The 21192-nt window shown below is 44.8% G+C and overlaps 1 protein-coding gene across 1 annotated transcript in view; it reads right to left on the bottom strand.

Annotated features, from left to right (window-relative positions):
• Nucleotides 1-21192, bottom strand: part of PTPN22 (protein tyrosine phosphatase non-receptor type 22) — a 202673-nt gene that overhangs the window by 139202 nt on the left and 42279 nt on the right. The window contains exon 2 of the mRNA XM_068265572.1: nucleotides 4234-4342. Within this exon, the coding sequence (XP_068121673.1) occupies nucleotides 4234-4342 (109 nt within the window). The remainder of the gene's footprint in view (nucleotides 1-4233; nucleotides 4343-21192) is intronic.

The raw sequence follows: 21192 nt of genomic DNA, 5'->3' as shown, positions 1-21192 counted from the left end.
GTGACTTGGGTGAATAAATCGTCTATCAAAGGTAATGGATAACGATTTTTAACTGGGATCTTATTCAGTCCCCGGTAATCAATGCATGGCCGAAGGCCTCCGTCTTTCTTTTTTACAAAAAAGAAACCTGCTCCGGCAGGCGACCGGGAAGGGCGAATGAATCCCTTAGCTAAGTTTTCACGGATGTATTCTTGCATGGCCACCTTTTCTGGCCCAGACAAATTGTAGAGATGACCTCTAGGGGGCATACAACCCGATCGGAGATCAATGGGGCAATCGAAAGGGCGATGAGGAGGTAGTTTATCGGCAGCTTTGGGACAAAACACGTCCGAAAACTCAGCATATTGTTTCGGAACTCCCTCCACATGAATCCTGGTCTGGCCTAAGGTCACCTTCACTAAACAATGATGAAAACAATGGGCGGACCAGCTCGTTAGCTGACCAGTGGCCCAATTTATCTGAGGGGAGTGAAGGTGTAACCACGGCATGCCAAGGATGACTGTGGAGGTTGTCATGCGCAACACAAAAAACTGCAATTTCTCTCTATGCAGCACCCCTATCGTGACTTCCACCTCTGGTATCTGGGACAGAGGATGGTTACGCTGCAGGGGTGAATCATCCACTGCCGTAACCTGGAGGGGTGGTTTTACCGGGGTGAGCGGAATACCCAATTTCTTTGCAAATTCGTAATCCATAAAATTAGCCGCTGAGCCTGAATCAATGAAGGCCTCAGAGACTTCAGATTTATCATCCCATGTAATCATACAAGGAAGAAGTAACCGCTTATCCTCTAGGGGTAAAAATTGCACGCCCAGGGTACTACCCCCAATCTGCATTGGCTCAGGGGGAGGCAAGACGGGAGGAGGTGGAGTCACAGGAGACGCAGCATGGGGTACCATTCTCACATGGCTACTACCCCGGGTCTGCCTCTGATAGCGCAGCCGGCGATCTATCCTGATGGCCGATGAAATGGCCTCATCGATGGACTTAGGTTCAGGCTGACTCAACATAACATCGGAAACCTCATCTGACAACCCTGATAAGAAGCAATCTAAAAGGGCAAAGGTCTCCCACCTGGCTGATACTGACCACTTCCTAAATTCAGCAGCATAATCTTCCACCGGACTTTTGCCTTGACGTAACTGTTTGAGCTTCCGCTCAGAAGTCGAGGCAATGTCTGGATCATCGTAAATTATAGACATGGCTTTAAAAAATTCCTCTACCGAGGTTAGGGCCAAGTCTCCGTCAGGCAGACTGTACGCCCAGGTCTGAGAATCACCTGATAGCAAAGTTTTAATAAATGTAACCCTTTGGGCCATAGTTCCTGAAGAATCAGGTCTCAACTCAAAGTATGATAACACTCTACTCCTAAAATTTCGGAAGTCAGATCTGTGACCAGAACATTTTTCAGGTACAGGCATGCGTATGTCTGTGCTAAGAGGAGATTGCACTGATTGAAGTTCCTGAACCGCCCCAAATATCTGACATGTCTGGGTCTGTTAGTTCAAAACTGCCGCGGAAAGTTGGTTTACTGCGGTGGTCAGGACTTCAACATGGGTATACAGTGCGTCCATTTGGGTTTGGTCTGGCGTTCTGTAACGATCGGTGTAACACAGAGAGGATCTGATTACCGGTGATCTGCAGTATCACCGAGAATGCAGATATATACCCGATTATTGATGATCTGCAGTATCACCGATAATCAGATATATCTCTAACCTCCGGACACCTGAGTGATGAGAGTGTTTTGGTGCAACAGTAATACTTTGAGGACCGCACCTGAATAACAGGTGCTAGAGCAATAAGAAGTATTGCTCTGCAGCAAGTTCCTTCCGTTGGTCTGAACTCTCCGCAGGGAGGAGTCAGGCCGAGAGTGGGAAGGACAGAACGTGAGTGACTCCAATGGAGGAGTGTCACTGACAGATCTGTGAACTATCTCTAAACAGGAGAGATAGTTCTCGAGGTCGGGCAGGCCAGGTCGTTAACACACGGACAGATAAAGTACAGAAACAGGAGACAGAGGCAGAATCTTGAGACTAGCCGAGTTCAGCAACAGAGTATCAGAATGACAAAGGTACAAAATCAGAGATCAGAGGAATGGTCAGGAAAGCAGAAGGTCATAACAAATAATCAACAATTCCTAGACTAAGGTGTGAGTTCCTTGGTCATCAACACTTTGGAAACTGGTCTAGATAATAACACAAATGATAACAGAATTCCCTAGACTAAGGTGTGAGTTCCGTGGTCATCATCACCTTGGAAACTGGTCTAATGTAACACAGATACTGACAGGGTCTGAGTGCTACCACGTAGTGATCACAACGCCAGACACCAGAGGAATGACCAGCACCCAGTATATATACACCAGCGCTTTCCTGCGCCTCCCCTAAGTGCTGGACCAATAAAAACTGAAAGAATTGTCAGCTGACCGGCTTGGTCAGCTGACACCCCTCTGACTGTTATAAATGCTCTGCCTCTCTGCGCGCACACGCGTCCTTCTGAACCTGTGTGGACTATCAGTCCCAGCCACACCAGACATGTGTTGCAATGCCTCTGCTGTTTTGGATGCGGAATCCGCCGCACCGCTGTCTGAGCATGCAGCGTTTTCTCCGCGTTCCGCAGTACAGACAGGAGTAGGCCTATGCGTGCAAACCGCCGCGTCGGACGCGGAATCCGCCGCCCCGTTCGCTGGGCATGCGGCGGCTTCTCCGCGCTCCGTCAGGCCAGTAAATGCAAGTCCCTGCGCGCAAGCCGCCATGTTGAACGTGGAATCAGCCGCCTTACTCTGAGTACTTGCGGCGGCTTTTCCGCGTTTTCTCACAGGTTGTAATTAGGAAAACTGTTGTAGATTCATTATAAATGATATTCTGTTGTCACTCTTGCCAGAGTTATATTGAATAAAACTGAGGATTTCTGAAAAGTTATTGAATTACCAGTGGTTAGATTGTTCTCATAATCAAGTGACATCGTTTTGTAGATAAATCCAGGCTGTCCAATATGTTTAGTATTAATTTTGGAAATCATCATTGTATACAGGTTCTGGTGTGCTGGAAAAAGTGCATAAATAAACCAATGTGTGTATATGGTGTACTTACAGTTTTAGACGTTTTATATTTATTTTTTTGATTGAAAAAAATGGGCATGGCTAATGACGAAGAGAATTCTCTTTGGTTAAAAGTCAGGACCAATCGGAAGCCTTGACTAGAGGCTCAAAGACGCTTTGCCAGGCTCCCTGAATGGTGTAGCAGGAGAGTCGGCATGAAGAAGGAGTGGTGTGTGTCGGTGGCAAAAGACAGTGGTTTCAGCAGGCAGTGGTGAGAAAGGGTTATTTCTAAACCCTTTTTTTCTACACGAAATAGTTAGGGAGTCAGAAATAACACAAAAATATAGTGTACTATGTACTGGTAAATGGATATGACAGGTAAGTATGTATTTATACTCACAAAGGTGGGTTACCGTCCAGGTAACCACTATGTCAGCAAGTGGGGAGATTAGACCTGTCCCGACTCAGGATTAAGAAGTCACTCTCTGTAGATAGGAAGTAAGGGGCAACACCCCTCCACCAAGGGTGGACTCAGGAACTGTATAAGCAGAAAGAGGCGATAGAAGGATAAAATATACTAAAATTGTTAAAACTAGAGGAGGCAGTGGTGGACTTACCTCCTCCAAGTAGACACACACGAATGTTGTGTATATTCAAACAACAAAAGATTTATTTATATACTCCAGGAAGTGCAACGCGTTTCGCGGGCATCCCTTGCTTCATCAGGCAATACAAAAGGAGCATAAAATTCAAACAGGTCTGGTACAAAGCTCAGCACTTAGGCGCTGAGCTTTGTACCAGACCTGTTTGAGTTTTATGCTACTTTTGTATTGCCTGATGAAGCGGGAGATAAATGTGAAACGCGTTGCACTTGCACTTTCTGGAGCATATAAATAAATCTTTTGTTGTTTGAATATACACAACATTCGTGTGTGTCTGCTTGGAGGAGGTAAGTCCACCACTGCCTCCTCTCGTTTTAACAATTTTAGCATATTTTATACTTCTGGTGCCTCTGTCTGCTTATATAGTTAGGGAGTCAGAAATGACCCCCTTTACCTGTTCAAAACACAGGCATCTAAGGTCTAAGATGTTTCCTCATATACTTTGTAATTTCAATAGTTTTTGAATGGAAGACAGGTTAACTTTGCACATTTTTTAAAAGACAGACATGGCAGAGATGTCCCACTCACATGGAAGGATGTCCTTATAGCGATTCTTCTTGAAGTTTTCAGGGTATTCTGCAGTCTTTGTGGTGCAGTGGTTATCTATCTTGTGTTTTGCAGATTGCCTTTTTAGATTCTGGTATAAAGTAAAAATACTTGTTATTGTTTTTTTTTGGCAGCACTGTAATTGATGTTAATGGTTTATCCCATTTAAACCAGTTACAAACTCTGTACTGAATGATTAAAAGCAGTTTAAATGTTAAAGCAATGTAAATGCTTTATAAATAGCTGAATTTGTATATATTATCTTCACACACGTTGCTCCCTCCTTTGCAACACATAGATGGGGAGGGATGCTCAGTTAGCCCATCACAGTTGACTTCACTTCCCAGATGTTTCAGGATCAAAATGATTTGGGTGGCAGTTTGGGAATGATTGCTTGTACAGACATTCTGGTCACCCTCAATCAAGCAGCATGTACTTATTTACGGAAAAGAGGGGCAAATACATGAACAACCCCATACCGGAGGAGCGTTAATAAATCAGGGGAAAGTGGTCTAACCAGGCATATTACTACAGGCAAGGCCAGCAATGTCATGGGGTACTTGTACATACATTCAAGCTGAAAAAATCAGGAACAATTTTTGTTGGCTGAGGAAAATCTAAAATTTCTACATATGGTGATTTAAAAGTGTGAGGTTGTGATTTAAAAGTGTGAGTTGATTACAAGAGGGAGAAGCCGACAGATGAAGCATCACTGCGATTCTTCTCAACAGAGTCCAATAAGCAGACTCAGGAGTGGTTTACAAAATATGGCAATTAACAGTTGGCCGAGATGGGTCAGGGGTTGCTGTACACACGCTGGATTCTCGGCAGATGCGGTCATTAACGTCCGTCATATGTAGCAACCCCACTTTCATGTCCAGGTGCCCTCTTGGTTTGTAGCTGCCCAAGGCCAAGGCCTTTGCAGCCTTTCCAGAAATCCAGCTCTACACGTTATAATGTGTTTGAACTGCAATGGAGACTAGACATACACGTTAATTCTAAGCCTATATGCAGTGAGTTAGAATAATGTGATTTGTTACAATACAAAATGTGAACAGGCTAATAGAATTATATGGGCAGTGGCAACACAACTGGTGAGGCTGAATATATGCAAAATATAAGACTGCCTAGTTGGCGATAAAAATATAAAAAAAAAGCATAATGGAGACATATTTACAGCTAATAAATCTTTCCGTTCAGCATTGAAAAAAACATTTACATGAAAAGTCTGTAGAAATATTGACGTTATATTTAGACATGAAAGCATGAAGTTCCATCTAATGTTATTCACTCTAAAGTAAAAACAGAAGTGATACTGTTTTTATTTTCAATACCTACCCTGACATCCATAACAACTGTTTAATGTTTACCTGAGATGAAAGCTTATCCTGTATTTATACATACCTGGGGCTTCTTCCTGCCCAAAATCAAAAACCAAGCAGCTTAGACATGTGCATGAAATTATCAGGCAGTAGTAGCACCTATGCTCCACCAATATAGAGCGTGACACAGCCCTTAATTAGGCATATGGTAAAACAAGAGAAGCTTTGGGCTCATAGTGTCAACAAGGAATTACAAAACTTTATTGATAATAGCACTGATATAAATTTTCTCCAAGAACTATATAAACATCACAATTGTCGTCAATAATACAAAAAGTTAAAAGCAAGAGCTCAGCAGATAACCTCATAAATCAGCTTATCTACAAATAAATGCACTCCCAGATATATAGCGTGTATGGCATCACATGCAACCATCATTCGCCCGCGCATTCACCTCTAAATGCACCGTGCCCGGATAAAAGGAATTGTTGGGGGGCCCCCTAGAGAAACATTCCTCTGCAAAAAGGCTTCATCCACTTTGGTTCAATAAGGGTGTCAGTCACATCCCATTGATATAGCCAGTCGCACATAATATTGAGCTGTAGCATAGGGGGATCTCACCAGCATCCAACGTAATGCTCTGTTTCATCCACAATGCCGCCTCACATGAACCCAGCAGATCCTACGGGTCCTGGCACCCCTGCTCAGTCGCAGCAGGGAATCCTCTTGTAATGATTCACCGGCAAGGGAAGGGAGCACGCCGGGCTCGGAGCAATAGCGGGCACACGCTGCTGTGGAGCGATCAGCTGATTGAGGCTCCGCCCACCGACGCGTTTCAAACCGCCCAGGTTCTTTCTCAAGGTGTGGCTAGCTCATAACATGTCGCCCTTTTCACCGCCCGTGTCACGCCCATCCACCAGTGAGCAACAGGAGGAGACACAAGGCACGAAGGGGAGAAGGAGGCAGAGGGGAGGGGAAAAGAGGATTACACACTCAAGTCAGTTCCTGGATATCCCACTCCCCCTATCATCGTAGCTTCGGAATGCAGCAAAGCCTCAGATATTCCCACCACCTGAAGCAGCAATATATTCCAGATGGAAGAGTTCAACACAAGGTGTGTATCAGTCACCATAATTACAGTTCCTCCCAGTACATTTCACATTCAGAATGATGTTCATGTTTCATCCAATGGCAATATACTCTTCCATTACTCATAGTCCCAAGGATTGCTTCACAATATATAACACTATTACGGGGCACACGGTGCATTTTATAACATTCACTGCGGGACCAAACATATTCACGTTCCAATGCCAGAGTGAGGTGACTTAGGAAGGATCCATTCATCACAGTTGTTAATTTTTATAGGCCCCATAAATGCCAAGGGGTCAACCATATCTTGCTACCTTCAAAAAGGGTGAGAGGTCCAACTTGGTATTCAGACCTTTAGGGCTCACCGTATCAAGTTTGAATATCCACATTGACTCTTTACAGAGTAACACTTCATCAAAATCACCTCTACGGCTGGAAATGTTAAGTTTATATATCCCTTTCACGGTTGTACCCCTCAGGCTATTTCCGTGGACCTCTCTGTAATGCTCTGCCATGTTGGTCTGACCCTTCCCACCTACAATGATAGCTAAGTGCTCCAGTACCCGCTCTTTTAGGGCCCTCTTAGTCTTCCCTATATATCTAAGATGACATGGGCACTCAATCATATACACTACCTTCTCACTGTCACAATTTATGAAAGATTTAATATCATAATTGGTAGCACCTAGTCTGCCCTGAAAACTTTTGGTCCTATCAACAAATGGGCATAGTTTACACTTGCCACACCTGAACATCCCATTTGGCACACGTTCCTGTAGCCATGTGTTAGTTTTTGCCTGTAACTCGCTGTGAACCAAGCGGTCTCTGAGATTGGGGGCCCTCCTCGCTGTCAACAAGGGTCGGGGGCCCACAACCTCAGACACCTCCCTTGACGCAGTCAGCACCGGCCAGAATTTAGTCAAAAGCCCCTGTAACCGCTCCCAGTGTGCCCCATACCTGGTGATGATACGTACATAACCCTGATCATCTACCTGTTTTTTATCCTTTGGGGCTAACAACCTGTCACGATCCAGGGACCATGCTCTACTCAATGCCCTCCGTAGGACCGAATGTGGGTAACCACGTGCTCGAAAGCGCCCGTACATTGCACGCGACTCTCTTCGAAAGTCCCCATCACATGAACAGTTCCTCCGTAAACGGAGGAACTGCCCATATGGAATTCCACGTTTCAAGGACCGCGGATGGTGACAATCGGCGTGTAAAATCGTATTGCCAGCTGTACTTTTACGATAAGAGGAAGACACCACTTTGTCCCCCTCAATTTTCAGCATCAAATCCAGGAACGCGATTTCCTGTCCGAATGTATATGTGAGCCTTATATTTTTTCCATTGATGTTTAACTTATCGATGAATTCCTTTAACTCATCAGTCGTTCCACTCCACACCATTAATACGTCATCTATATATCGAATCCAGAGGGCGACGTGTGCCCCGAACTCTGGAATGGGGAACACATCCTCGCGTTCCCACAATCCCAGGTGCAAACAAGCATACGCCGGCTTCTTCCTGCCCCATGAGGTCCGTGAAGTCCCTCGCCGTCCTCCTCGGCCCCACCATTCAGTCGTGCCTCTTCAGCGCATGCACGGCTCAGCCCTGTTACACTCGAGCACCTGGGAGCTTTCTGCGCCTACGCAGTACTACTGTGCAGGAACGCTCCTGAATTCTTGCTTGTTGATGGGGAATCAAATACTTATTTCACTCATTACAATGCACATTCAACTCTGAATTTGGGGCACTGGGTTTTGAGGGTTGTTTTGTTGTTATTATGTCTCTCACAGCTGCAATAAACCTACCATTACAATTATAGAGTGACCATTTCTTGGTCAGAGGGCAAATAGGCAAAATCAGCAGGGGATCAAATAATGTTTTTCCCTCGCTATATATGACCCCTGGCCAATTGTCCTCCAGGCTGTGGGGATCACCACTGGATGATAGGGACAGACTTGTGAATGTTGGGGGGCTTAAAAGTTTTACTGGGGCCTTCTATTATGTATAGTTAAACCTTGTGTAATAAAACCCCAATCAAATGACTGTAATAAGACACCAAGTTATGTACAAGCACAAGAGTCCAAGGAAAAAATGATTGAACTGATAAGAGTTTATACTGTTTCATAAACAGTATCTGTCTTAAGTGGGTGAGCTGTGCTTGCAGCTTGACCACTTCTTCAGCCTAATTTGGTATAGATTGGGATGTGTCTCACTGCCTCTTTTTACTTGTGAAGATGAACAGTACTGTCATGAAGTAGCTGGATAGTGTACTGGCTAGAGCACAGGAGACCAGGGTGCAAATCCTGGCTGAAGCTAGAACCTATTTAGTAAGGAGTCATTGAGCAAGACTCCCTTGCACTGCAGGGTGGCCTATTGAGTGCCTATAGTGGCTGCAGCTCTCTAGGGCTTTGAGTCAGTAGACAGAAGAAAAGTGCTACACAAATGTTAACATGCAGAGGTATATGGAAGCCGCCATATTTATTTCCTTTTAGGCTGCTTCCACACAGGGACGTTACAGGCGCACGTTAGTGCAGCCTCTAACGCTCCCCAACTCACAGCAATACAAAGTTAATGGGGCTGTTCACACTGCCCACGTTGCGTTACATGTAACGCTGCACGTTCTTCAGAACGTGCAGCATACTATAGCGTTCCAGCGGCTTAAGCCGCATTAGACTGTTTGCACATGCTCAGTGTTGGGGCGGAGAGGAGGCTGGGAGAGGCCGCTACGTAGCCGCGCACATGGCTACTCAATATGCACTGCACTGGTGGCCGCTGATTGGCTGGCGGTACCACGTGATGCGGAGTGTTTCACTCCGCATCACATGGTCCCGCCGGCCAATCAGCGCCACTCTCACTGCCCTAATGCGGAAAGAGCCGTTGCGCAGGCGTTGCGTTAGGGGACGTTATGTGACCATAACGTCCCCTATAATGCAACGTCCCGGTGTGTAACTAGCCTTAAACAACACCAGTATCCTGTTGATCTATTTGGCTGCAGTAATGTCTCAATCACACCAGAAACAAGCATGCAGCTAATCTTGTCAGAAACACCTGATCTGTATATGCTTGTTTAGGGTCTAATGCTAAAATAATTAGAGGTAGAGGATCAGCAGGACAGCCAATCAACTGGTATTGCTCAACCTCTTGAGGACTGCAGTGTTAAACCCCCCTAAAGACCAGGCCATTTTTCTGTTAATAAGCCACTGCAGCTTTTAGGCCTCGCCGCAGGGCTGCACAACTCAGCACACAAGTGATCCCCCCCCTCTCCTTTTCTCCCCACCAACAGAGCTCTCTGTTGGTGGGGTCTGATCGCTTCCCCAGTGTTTATTTTATTTTTTTATAAATATTTATATGTGCATTTTTGTAATACATTTTACTATTTCTTTCTTTATTTCTTTTTTCAAAAACCTCCCTCTGCCCCGGGCGATCGGCTGTCATAGGCTTCAGCCTATGAGAGATGATCGCTCTCCTGTGTCCCAGGGGGACAGCCGTGTCACACGGCTGTCCCCAGTACAGCACTCCCGTAGATCGCAGCGCTGTGCAGCCTAATTAGATAGCGGTTTCACCGTCTAACAGTCTCCGAGCGGCGATCGCTGAGCTCCGAGCTCCGCCTTCCAAGAAGAGATGTGCGCGCATCGGTGCGCGTGATCTCCTGCTAGCCCCATAGAAGGCCGTTCATGCCAATCGCTGTGGAGCGGTCCAGGGGCTGCCGCTGCATTCACGCCAATTGGCGTGGAGCGATCGGCTAGTGGTTAAAAGGAAATAAATATGGGAGCCTCCGTATCCCACTGGCTTCAGTTGTCCGTTAATATTATAAATGCAACTTTTTGTACCAGTAGCAGCATTTGTTTTACAACTACGAGTAAGCAATTTCTCGACCAGCTGAATCTCACATCCATCTACTCCCCTATAATCATTAATGAAGACTCAAAGGAAACCTGAAGAGAGCCTTTGGTTGATGTATGTTGGTAGTTTCTGCCATAAGTACATTCTCAATCCCTGGCCTACAGTAAGTATACAAATCGGGTGTTAGTCTGTCACCAGAAAGCACTGATGCAAAAAGATCTGCATGACAGGCAGATCAAGAACATGGGAATGGGGAGGCTGACAGGCTCCTTATTCCTGTCACTTAAAGTGGACCTGAACTCAGAACTTCCTCACTGCTCTAAAAGATATGCAACAACATACTAACCTTTAAAGAAAAACATTTCTTTGTTACAGCTGATACAAATCCTGCAATAAATCTGCAGTGTGCCTACTTCCTGCTTTTATGGAAGCAGAAATATTGGTAACATAATGTGTTTACCAATTAGCTGCTCTATCGTTGCAGCCACCTGACTCAGCTGGGGTCAAATTACAACTTGTGATTAGTTACGGAGGAGGGATAATTAAACAGGCTAAAATCTCTGAATACAAATAATGTGCATGTCTATATTCTTTCCTTCTGTCCTGTGCAAAAGTACAGGTCCACTTTAAGTCTTCCTTGACATTTTGCAGATGCACATCCAAGCTGAAAGTGTACTGTCATTTTAAAACCTTCTTAACAGTATGACCTAATGCAAGCTTTCAAAACTTTAAAGGAAAACTATCTATCAATTAAAGCAACTTTATTTTTAGATGCTGTATGTTGGCGCATATATTACCACAGATACTAGGAGCTATTTCTTTCCTACACAGCTCTGCCTGTGTGCTGTAAAACCATCCCAAAGCCGCCTCCGATTACAAAAGGTGTTGGCTCTGCAGAGCTGGACCATGTTCCTGCACAGGGGAGTTGCTATCAACCCCTCAGTGTATAATCTAGTGATCACCTTGCTGAAAAAGTCTTATTCAGGTGTTGGCGGTAAGGGGTTAAGTTTCCAGCAATGTGGCACATATGCAATTAACTTTTTCTCTTATGTTTTCTCCTAGGTGATATATTTAAACTTGTCAATAAAATGCCTTTTAAACCATCAACAAGCAAGAAAATACTCAAAATAATGTTGATAGTACTGCATTTGTTCTCCCACTTTTTGGTAGTTTTTCAATTGCAAAATGATGGGAAGTTTTTTTAAGTAGAACATAAAAAATTATCTCCTAGGAGAAAACGAAAAAAAGTTAATTGCATATTGGCCTGTGTGTTTATTGTCTTCACTTATCTGACTATTCACAAAGCCATTATCAGTATGTCTGTTATCAATGTTTACCCCCCCCCCCCCCTCCCAGCATGGATAGCACAGAGCAGCCAGAGCTTTGGAAGTCACAGGCTGCAGAACCAGAAGTGTAGCCTTTTAAACCATCAACAAGCAAGTGATTAAGATGTGGAATGCATTGCCACAGGAAGTCGTTATGGCAAACTCTTCACCTGCAATTAAAGGGGGCTTAGATGCTTTCCTTGCGTTGAAAGACATCCATGGCTACAATTACTAGGTAATGCCTAATGATGTTGATCCGGGGATTTTATCTGGTTGCCATCTGGAGTCGGGAGGGAATTTTTCCCTTTGGGGGCTGGTTGGGCCATGCCTTGTAGGGTTTTTTTCGCCTTCCTCTGGATCAACGGGGATGTGTGGGGGAGCAGGCTGGTGTTGTACTTTATACTGGTTGAACTCGATGGACGTATGTCTTTTTTCAACCAAAATAACTATGTAACTATGTAACAAGCAGCCAGTCAAAAGTGGTGTATACAGTGTCTGACTGCTAGTTATATTACATGAATATTACAGCACATTTAGCTACCTGTTACCTCCTCTGATCAGCTTGTTTTCCTCCTCAGACTCTCCTGCATGCTGTGAGGAGAACACAGTGAAGTATATTTATGAGCTGTGTGAGGACTAAAGGATTATTGTAAAGCAGAGAGAGAGAACTGTGGGAATAAATAAAGTGCCCCTAGCACTAGTGGTAATGTGAACCCTAATACAGAGTATTAAAAAAAGTTGGTTTTTATTGATAGTTGTCCTTTAGGTTTATTCTTCAGGCATGATATAAAACTGTCTTTGTGTGACCAAATCAGATTGCTGTATAAGCAACAAAATCATATATACATCTCTGTGTGTTACATTCACTTTTGTATGACTCTTATGCAGTTCTCTATTATGCCGTAGAAGAAACTTTAAGTCTTGCAAGCTAGTAAATTACCTACAGTACTGTTTATATAGTTAGTCAGTAAATGTATTAAATGGTATGACAAACAACACTCTTTGAGGGCCAGTGCACACCAAAAACCTCTAGCAGATCCGCAAAACGCTAGAGGTTTTTGAAGCAGATTTTCAGAGCAATTCTAGGCATGTTTAGAGAGATTTTCTAAACATGCCTAGCGTTTTTTGGAGCGTTTTTGTGTAGCAGATTTCATATTTTGTTACAGCAAAGCTGTTACTGAACAGCTTCTGTAACAAAAACGCTTGGAAAACCGGTTTTTCAGAGCAGTTTGAGCTTTTCCTATACTTTACATTGAGGCAGAAACGCATCTGCAAACCGCAGAAGTGTTGCAGGAGACATGTTTGCGGTTTTCTAAAAACCTCAACCGGCTGGTGTGCACCATCCCATAGAAATTCATTAGCCAACCTTTTTCACAGGCGGCAGCGGTTTTGAAAACGCTACCAAAAACGCTTGGTGTGCACCAGCCCATAATCATTTAAGAAACTGACATTTTCAAAATGTAGATTTTACTGCATGATATAAGTGGTATTTCCCATCTCAAAATATGACTTTAGAGTGGTGTTACCTCAACACATTAAAAAGGTTGACATTTAAAAATTCATCCTAACTTAACCAGTCTTTTACCTAGTAACGTGGTCTGTAACATTTACAACATTTATGCAGGGCTGGGACTCTGGACACATCCCCATAAGGGCACATTCCTCTCCAGCACTCTATTCACAAGGCTAGCCCCCCACCTGCTTCCCCACCCGCCCCCTTTCCTGGCACTGGCTGGCTGGCAGTATTATTACACCCATGGACACACCCGTCACCCACCCTCTCCCTCTATGTTCAATCGTGACATAGCTGCCATCACAAACCGGAACCCGGCACGGTCATCACAGGGATGACAGGAGTGAGCCAGCTGTGTGGCGCCACTAGGCAACAGCAGTAAACTGGGCTCTGCAGTGGCGCCAGCTTCCTGTAGATGACAGCATTCAGGACAGGAGGCAGTCGTCAGATAGAGGTTGCAGTAACAGTGAGTGCCTTGGTAAGACTGGCACTCTGTGGCTAGTGTACTAAGAGGGTAATAGGTGAGGAAACATTTATTTTGTATAAATCTGCCTGCTTAGGAGGCTTATTTCCCTGCAGTTAGACCCTTTTAGAACAAGCGTGGAGTGACAGCTGCTGCAGCAAGTGCGTATTAAAGAGGGTCCATATACCACTTTTTCTGCTGTCACACCAGGTCTATCGTACTACTAAGGATTTTCTGCAAGTATGTGGGACTTGAGGGGGGAGGGGGATGCACTTTCACATCTTTGCCTTGAGTGCTGGAGAACCTTGCCCTGGCACTGAGAATATGTATACTGGAGAAAGAAAAGGGACAGGCACTTAAGGATGCACAGTGTTGGTGGATAGAAACATCAATCTCCTATGTGTGACGCAGTTGCATAGCACATTTCAAGAAGAAGAGATTGGCACTGCAAGCATATTTTGGCTCACTTCTTCAGGTCATAGCAGAAGCCTTGGCCTGCTTCTTCAGGCCATAGCAGTGCCTAAGAAGTTTTCAGTTATGAGCGTGAGTGTCTGTAATTTTAGGCGCTCACACTCATGACTGAAAACTTTTCAGGCACTGTTATTTGCTGCACTCAAGGTCGGATTTACAGATCAGGAGCCTATAGACACATAAGCTCTGGTGCCCTAAACTCAACCGCTTAATGCAGGATTGTCACCATAAAAATCAAATTTCAACAGCAACTGGTCTGAGTGTACTAAGTGATAAAGATGCTAATCCTGTATTCAAAACTTTTCCTGCTGTTATGATTTGGAGTTATCACATACTTAAGGAGCACTGGCCTTTTAATAGTCAGTGCCAAACAGTTGCATGCTGGAGGTTCTTTTTATCTATAATATATTCCTTCTCTTCTATTTATTTCCCTGCCTAGCTGCCTATCTGAAACATGATCCCCTGATCACTTGTGTTTACAGGCAAGGCTAAGGTGACTCAGAGATTGGAGGAGAAAAGAAAAAGTAAAGGGCAGAAATGACATCAGGATTTAGCCTAAACTGTGGGCAAAAGACATGGTTCCCACCAGGAACAGAATTCTCTTCATTTACTATATAACATTCACTGAAATCAAAACATGGACAGTACAATACTAGTGTTATGTAAGTAGATCAAGTATTTATAGTATTTATCTACTTATATATGTGTTTTTTTCCCCTGGCATAGTATGGCTAATCCTACTGCTTTAAAACAGGCCACGCCCCTCACACCACATCTGCTTTTATTATTAAAGGATACATCTGGGAAATTGAAAAAAAAAACAGAGTTACTTACTTAGGGGTTCCTCCAGCCCCTGGAAGCCTATGTGTCCCTTGTCACAGCTCTGCTCCAAGCCGGTCTCCCGTGGTCTCTCCTGTTGCAGCCGCCGACCCCGTATAGGTAGTCAAATGTTACATAGTTACATACTTATTTGGGTTGAATAAAGACATACGTCCATCGAAATCAACCAGAAAACAAAGTACAACACCAGCCTGCTCCTTCACATATCCCTGTTGATCCAGAGGAAGGCGAAAAACCCTTACAAGGCATGGTCCAATTAGCCCCAAAAGGGAAAAAAAATTCCTTCCTGACTCCAGATGGCATTCAGATAAAATCCCTGGATCAACACCATTGGGCATTACCTAGTCATTTTAGCCATGGATGTCTTTCAAAGCAAGGAAAGCATCTAAGCCCCCTTTAAATGCAGATATAGAATTTGCCATAACTACTTCATGTGGCAATGCATTCCACATCTTAATCACTCTTACTGTAAAGAACCCTTTCCTAAATAAATGGCTAAAACGTTTTTTCTTTATGCGTAGATCATGTCCTCTAGTCCTTTGTGAAGGCCTAGGGACAAAAAGCTCATCCGCCAAGCTTTTATATTGCCCTCTGATGTATTTATACATGTTAATTAGATCCCCTCTAAGGCGTCTTTTCTCTAGACTAAATAAACCCAGTTTATCTAACCTTTCTTGGTGAGACCTTCCATCCCTCGTATCAATTTTGTTGCTCGTCTCTGCACCTGCTCTAAAACTGCAATATCTTTCCTGTAATGTGGTGCCCAGAACTGAATTCCATATTCCAGATGTGGCCTTACTAGAGAGTTAAACAGGGGGCATTATTAGGTAGCCCCCCTTTCCCCCATATACAGTGGGTTGCAAAAGTATTTGGCCCCCTTGAAGTTTTCCACATTTTGTCATATTACTGCCACAAACATGAATCAATTTTATTGGAATTCCACATGAAAGACCAACACAAAGTGGTGTACACATGAGAAGTGGAACGAAAATCATACATGATTCCAAACATTTTTTACAAATAAATAATTGCAAAGTGGTGTGTGCATAATTATTCGGCCCCCTTTGATCTGAGTGCAGTCAGTTGCCTATAGACATTGCCTGATGAGTGCTAATGACTAAATAGAGTGCACCTGTGTGTAATCTAATGTCAGTATAAATACAGCTGCTCTGTGAGGGCCTCAGAGGTTGTCTAAGAGAATATTGGGAGCAACAACACCATGAAGTCCAAAAAACACACCAGAACATCCCAAGGAGCACTGTTCAAGCGATCATTCAGAAATTGAAGGAGTATGGCACAACTGTAAACCTACCAAGACAAGGCCATCCACCTAAACTCACAGGCCGAACAAGGAGAGCGCTGATCAGAAATGCAGTCAAGAGGCCCATGGTGACTCTGGACGAGCTGCAGAGATCTACAGCTCAGGTGGGAGACTCTGTCCATAGGACACTATTAGTCATGCACTGTACAAAGTTGGCCTTTATGGAAGAGTGGCAAGAAGAAAGGCATTGTTAACAGAAAGCATAAGAAGTCCCGTTTGCAGTTTGCCACAAGCCATGTGGGGGACACAGCAACCATGTGGAAGAAGGTGCTCTGGTCAGATGAGACCAAAATGGAACTTTTTGGCCAAAATGCAAAACGCTATGTGTGGCAGAAAACTAACACTGCACATCACTCTGAACACACCATCCCCACTGTTAAATATGGTGGTGGCAGCATCATGCTCGGGGGGTGCATCTCTTCAGCAGGGACAGGGAAGCTGGGAAGAGTTGATGGGAAGAGTTGATGGGAGGATGGATGGAGCCAAACACAGGGCAAACTTGGAAGAAAACCTCTTGGAGACTGCAAATGAGTTGAGACTGGGGCGGAGGTTCACCTTCCAGCAGGACAATGACCCTAAACATAAAGCCAGGGCAACAATGGAATGGTTTAAAACAAAACATATCCATGTGTTACAATGGCCCAGTCAAAGTCCAGATCTAAATCCAATCGAGAATCTGTGGCAAGATCTGAAAACTGCTGTTCACAAACGCTGTCCATCTAATCTGACTGAGCTGGAGCTGTTTTGCAAAGAAGAATGGGCAAGGATTTCAGTCTCTAGATGTGCAAAGCTGGTAGAGACATACCCTAAAAGACTGGCAGCTATAATTGCAGCAAATGGTGGTTCTACAAAGTATTGACTCAGGGGGCCGAATAATTACGCACACCCCACTTTGCAGTTATTTATTTGTAAACAATGTTTGGAATGATGTTTGATTTTCAATCCACTTCTCACATGTACATCACTTTGTATTGGTCTTTCATGTGGAATTCCAATAAAATTGATGCATGTTTGTGGCAGTAATGTGACATAATGTGGAAAACTTCAAAGGGGCCGAATACTTTTGCAACCCACTGTAGGTAGTCAGAAAAGGCTATTATTAAGTAGGCCCCTCCCCCATATAGGGAGTCTGGTGTGGCCATTATTAGGTAGCTCCCCTCTCCCCCCATATAGGTAGTCAGATAAGGCCATTATTAGGTAGTCCCCATCCCCCCATATATGTAGTCAGATCTGGCCATTATTAGGTAGCCCCCTCATCCCCATATAGGTAGTCAGATGTGGCCATTATTAGGTAGCCCCCTCCTCCCCATATAGGTAGTCAGATCTGGCCATTATTAGGTAGCCCCCTCTCCCATATAGGTAGTCAGATGTGGCTATTATTAGGTAGCCCCCTCCTCCCCATATAGGTAGTCAGATGTAGCCATTATTAGGTAGCCCCCTCCCCCCATATAGGTAGTCAGATGTGGCTATTATTAGGTAGCCCGCTCCCCCCATATAGGTAGTCGGATGTGGCTATTATTAGGTAGTCCCCCTCCCCATACAGGTAGTCAGATGTGGCCATTATTAGATAGTCCCCCTCCCCCCATATAGGTAGTCAGATGTGGCTATTATTAGGTAGCCCCCTCCCCCCAAATATGTAGTCAGATGGGGCTATTATTAGGTAGTCCCCCTCCCCCCATATAGGTAGTCAGTTATGGCTATAATTAGGTAGTCCCCCTCCCCATATAGGTAGTCAGATGTGACTATTATTAGGTAGTCCCCCTTCCCCCATATAGGTAGTCAGGTATGGCTATTATTAGGTAGTCCCCCTCCCCATATAGGTAGTCAGATGTGGCTATTATTAGGTAGTCCCCCTCCCCCCATATAGGTAGTCAGATGTGGCTATTATTAGGTAGTCCCCCTCCCCATATAGGTAGTCAGATATGGCCATTATTAGGTAGCCCCCTCCCCCATATAGGTAGTCAGGTGTGGCCATTATTAGGTACTCCCCCTCCCTGCATATATGTAGTCAGATGTGGCTATTATTAGGTAGCCCCCTCCCCCATAGAGGTAGTCAGGTGTGGCCATTATTAGGTAGTCTCCCTCCCATATAGGTAGTCAGATGTGGCCATTATTAGGTAGTTCCCCTCCCCCATATAGGTAGTCAGGTGTAGCCATTATTAGGTAGTCCCCCTCCCACATACAGGTAGTCAGATGCGGCCATTATTAGGTAGTTTCTCTCCCCCATACAGGTAGTCAGGTGTGGCCATTATTAGGTAGCCCCCCTCCCCTCATATAGGTATTAAAAATAACAAAATTCCTTGTGGTTGTTGTACTTTTTGAAGTTAAGACAGTTTCAATGAAAAGTTGCAGAATGTGCAAAATGTAATAATCTAACACTGTTCAATGCTAAGCACAGGGGGAAAACACACTCACAAAATAAAGGTTTATTGTTATAATTTATAATTTTTACACATTTTCTCAGGTAAACATCAAATGCTGCTGTATTGCTCTCATAAAGTTTACACACAAGTCCCCCTTTAACGCTTCCCCTGTGATACATTGAGTATATATTACTTCTATTTGTCACACTAGCACGTAGCCCCCACAAAACGCTCCCACAACACACATCCTGTGCCCTTCAGTCTGACATTTCGCTTACACTATAATTTTGCTTCATGTTATTGTAGTCATACATTTACGGTATTGACTCATTTATTGATTTATTTATTGTTATTTTAATTAAGTAGAAAAATCTTCAGGACTGTTTAACACTTTTTGCTGCTTTTTTACTGTAAAATGTAAATGCCGCCTTCCTCTTTCTTCTGCCTAAAATAGTATTAATAAGGAAAACCCCTTCTCTGCATTGTGACATCTCTAATGTTCATAGCAGCATTGAATGAGAAAGGCTGACATTTATTTGCATTTATTACAAAACATACTGTGCCAATTAAAGAAACTGTTGTGAAAATATTGTGATTACTAAAATTACGAATTTTGTTTTTACAATATTCATTTATAAATAATTTACCTTATTTTTTTGGACTATAAGACGCACTTTTTCTCCCCCAAAAATGGGGGGGGGGGATTGCTGTATCTTATGGTTTGAATACAACAATTTTGAGTTGTCTGTCCCGTCCTGAGTCCCCTGTCTGCTGTCCCGTGTCCCCATGTGTCCCGTCTGCTGTCATGAGTCCCCTGTCTGCTGTCCCGTGTCCCCATGTCCCTCATCTGCTGTCCCATGTCCACTGTCTGCTGTCCTGTGTCTCGTCCTCTTAATCCGTGTGAGTCTCTAGGGGGCATCCATGTGGCTTACCAAATAAAGGGGCCACAGTGCAGAATTGAGTAGCAGTAATCCTCCATAGGAAAGCCCCTGGGTGATACTTGCACACAGCCAAAGTTTCTCTCCCTTCACTTCCGCTTATGTCATTAAAGTGGAAGTGAAGAGAGAGAGAATTCATCTGCATGCACGGACCCCCCAAATGGCTTTCCTACGGAGGATTGCTGCTTCTCATTTCCGCACTGTGGTCCCATTATTCTGTAAGCCACAGCCTACAGGTCAGCTGGGATGCTCTGCCACTCCCATCAGTGCAGGTAGTGATTGCTGCAGCTTTCAGATCCGGATGGCTTCCCCCTCCTCCCAGGTATAACCTGTCGCTCACTCCTGATCCGCATATTACAGCGGGGGCCATGGGTTCCACATGCATCTTCCGAGAATGAGGCCAGAAGATGATGACATGCTGGGGGACAAGGGAGGGGTGTCATGTGCTGTTGGGGGGACAGTGTGTCATGTGCTTGGTGGGGGGGGGTCATATCATGTGATTAGAGACAGACAGGGCAGGAGTGTCATTGCTGTTGGGGGATAGGATGTCATGTGCTGGGGGGGTATATCATGTGGTGAGAGACAAGGGACAGACAGGGCAGGGGTGTAATGTGCTGTTGGGGGGAAGGGGTGTCATTTGCTGAGGGGCCATATCATGTGGTGAGAGACAAGGCACAGACAGGGCAGGAGTGTCATGTGCTGTTAGGGGGACAGTGTGTCATGTGCTGGGGGGGCCATATCATGTGATGAGAGACAGACAGGGCAGGGGTGTCATGTGCTGTTGGGGGGGCAGGGTGTCATGTGCTGGGGGGCCATATCATGTGGTGAGAGATGAGGGACAGACAGGGCAGGGGTGTCATGTGCTGTTGGGGGGGCAGGGTGCCATGTGCTGGGGGGCCATTTCATGTGGTGAGGGGACGAGGGACAGACAGGGCAGTGGTGTTATGCTGGGGGGATAGAGGGACAGAGGTGTGATGTGCTGGGGGGATAGGAGTGTGTGTCATATGCTGGGGGGCAGGGGTGTCATGTACTGGTGGGGAAAGAAGCTGTTTTTACAGGGGAAGGGAGCTCTGACTGGTGGGGGAAGCCACCATAGACATGCCACTGCACACAAGACTCAGGGCAGGGGACACTGAGGACAGGGGACACACGGGACTCGAGACAGAGGGAGGCACATATGAGGACACAGGGGGCACATATGAGTACACAGGTGGCACATATGAGGACACAAGGGAGACACAAAAGGTACAAAGGGGACACAGGGACATATTTCTTTTGGGGAGGGGGGCGGGAGAAGATACTCAAGACGCCCCTGCACCATGGACGTTCCAGGTTTAGTATATTTTTTTTCCCCTTGTTTTTGTCCTCTAGACCTAGGTGCGCCTTATGGTCTGGAGTGTTTTATGGTCCGGTGTTTTATGGTCCGAAAAATTGCCCATTG

Source organism: Hyperolius riggenbachi, chromosome 2, assembly GCF_040937935.1.
Source record: "Hyperolius riggenbachi isolate aHypRig1 chromosome 2, aHypRig1.pri, whole genome shotgun sequence".
Classification (NCBI taxonomy): Eukaryota; Metazoa; Chordata; class Amphibia; order Anura; family Hyperoliidae; genus Hyperolius; species Hyperolius riggenbachi.
Note: the sequence above shows the minus strand (reverse complement) of the source record. Positions and strands in the feature narration are given on the sequence as shown.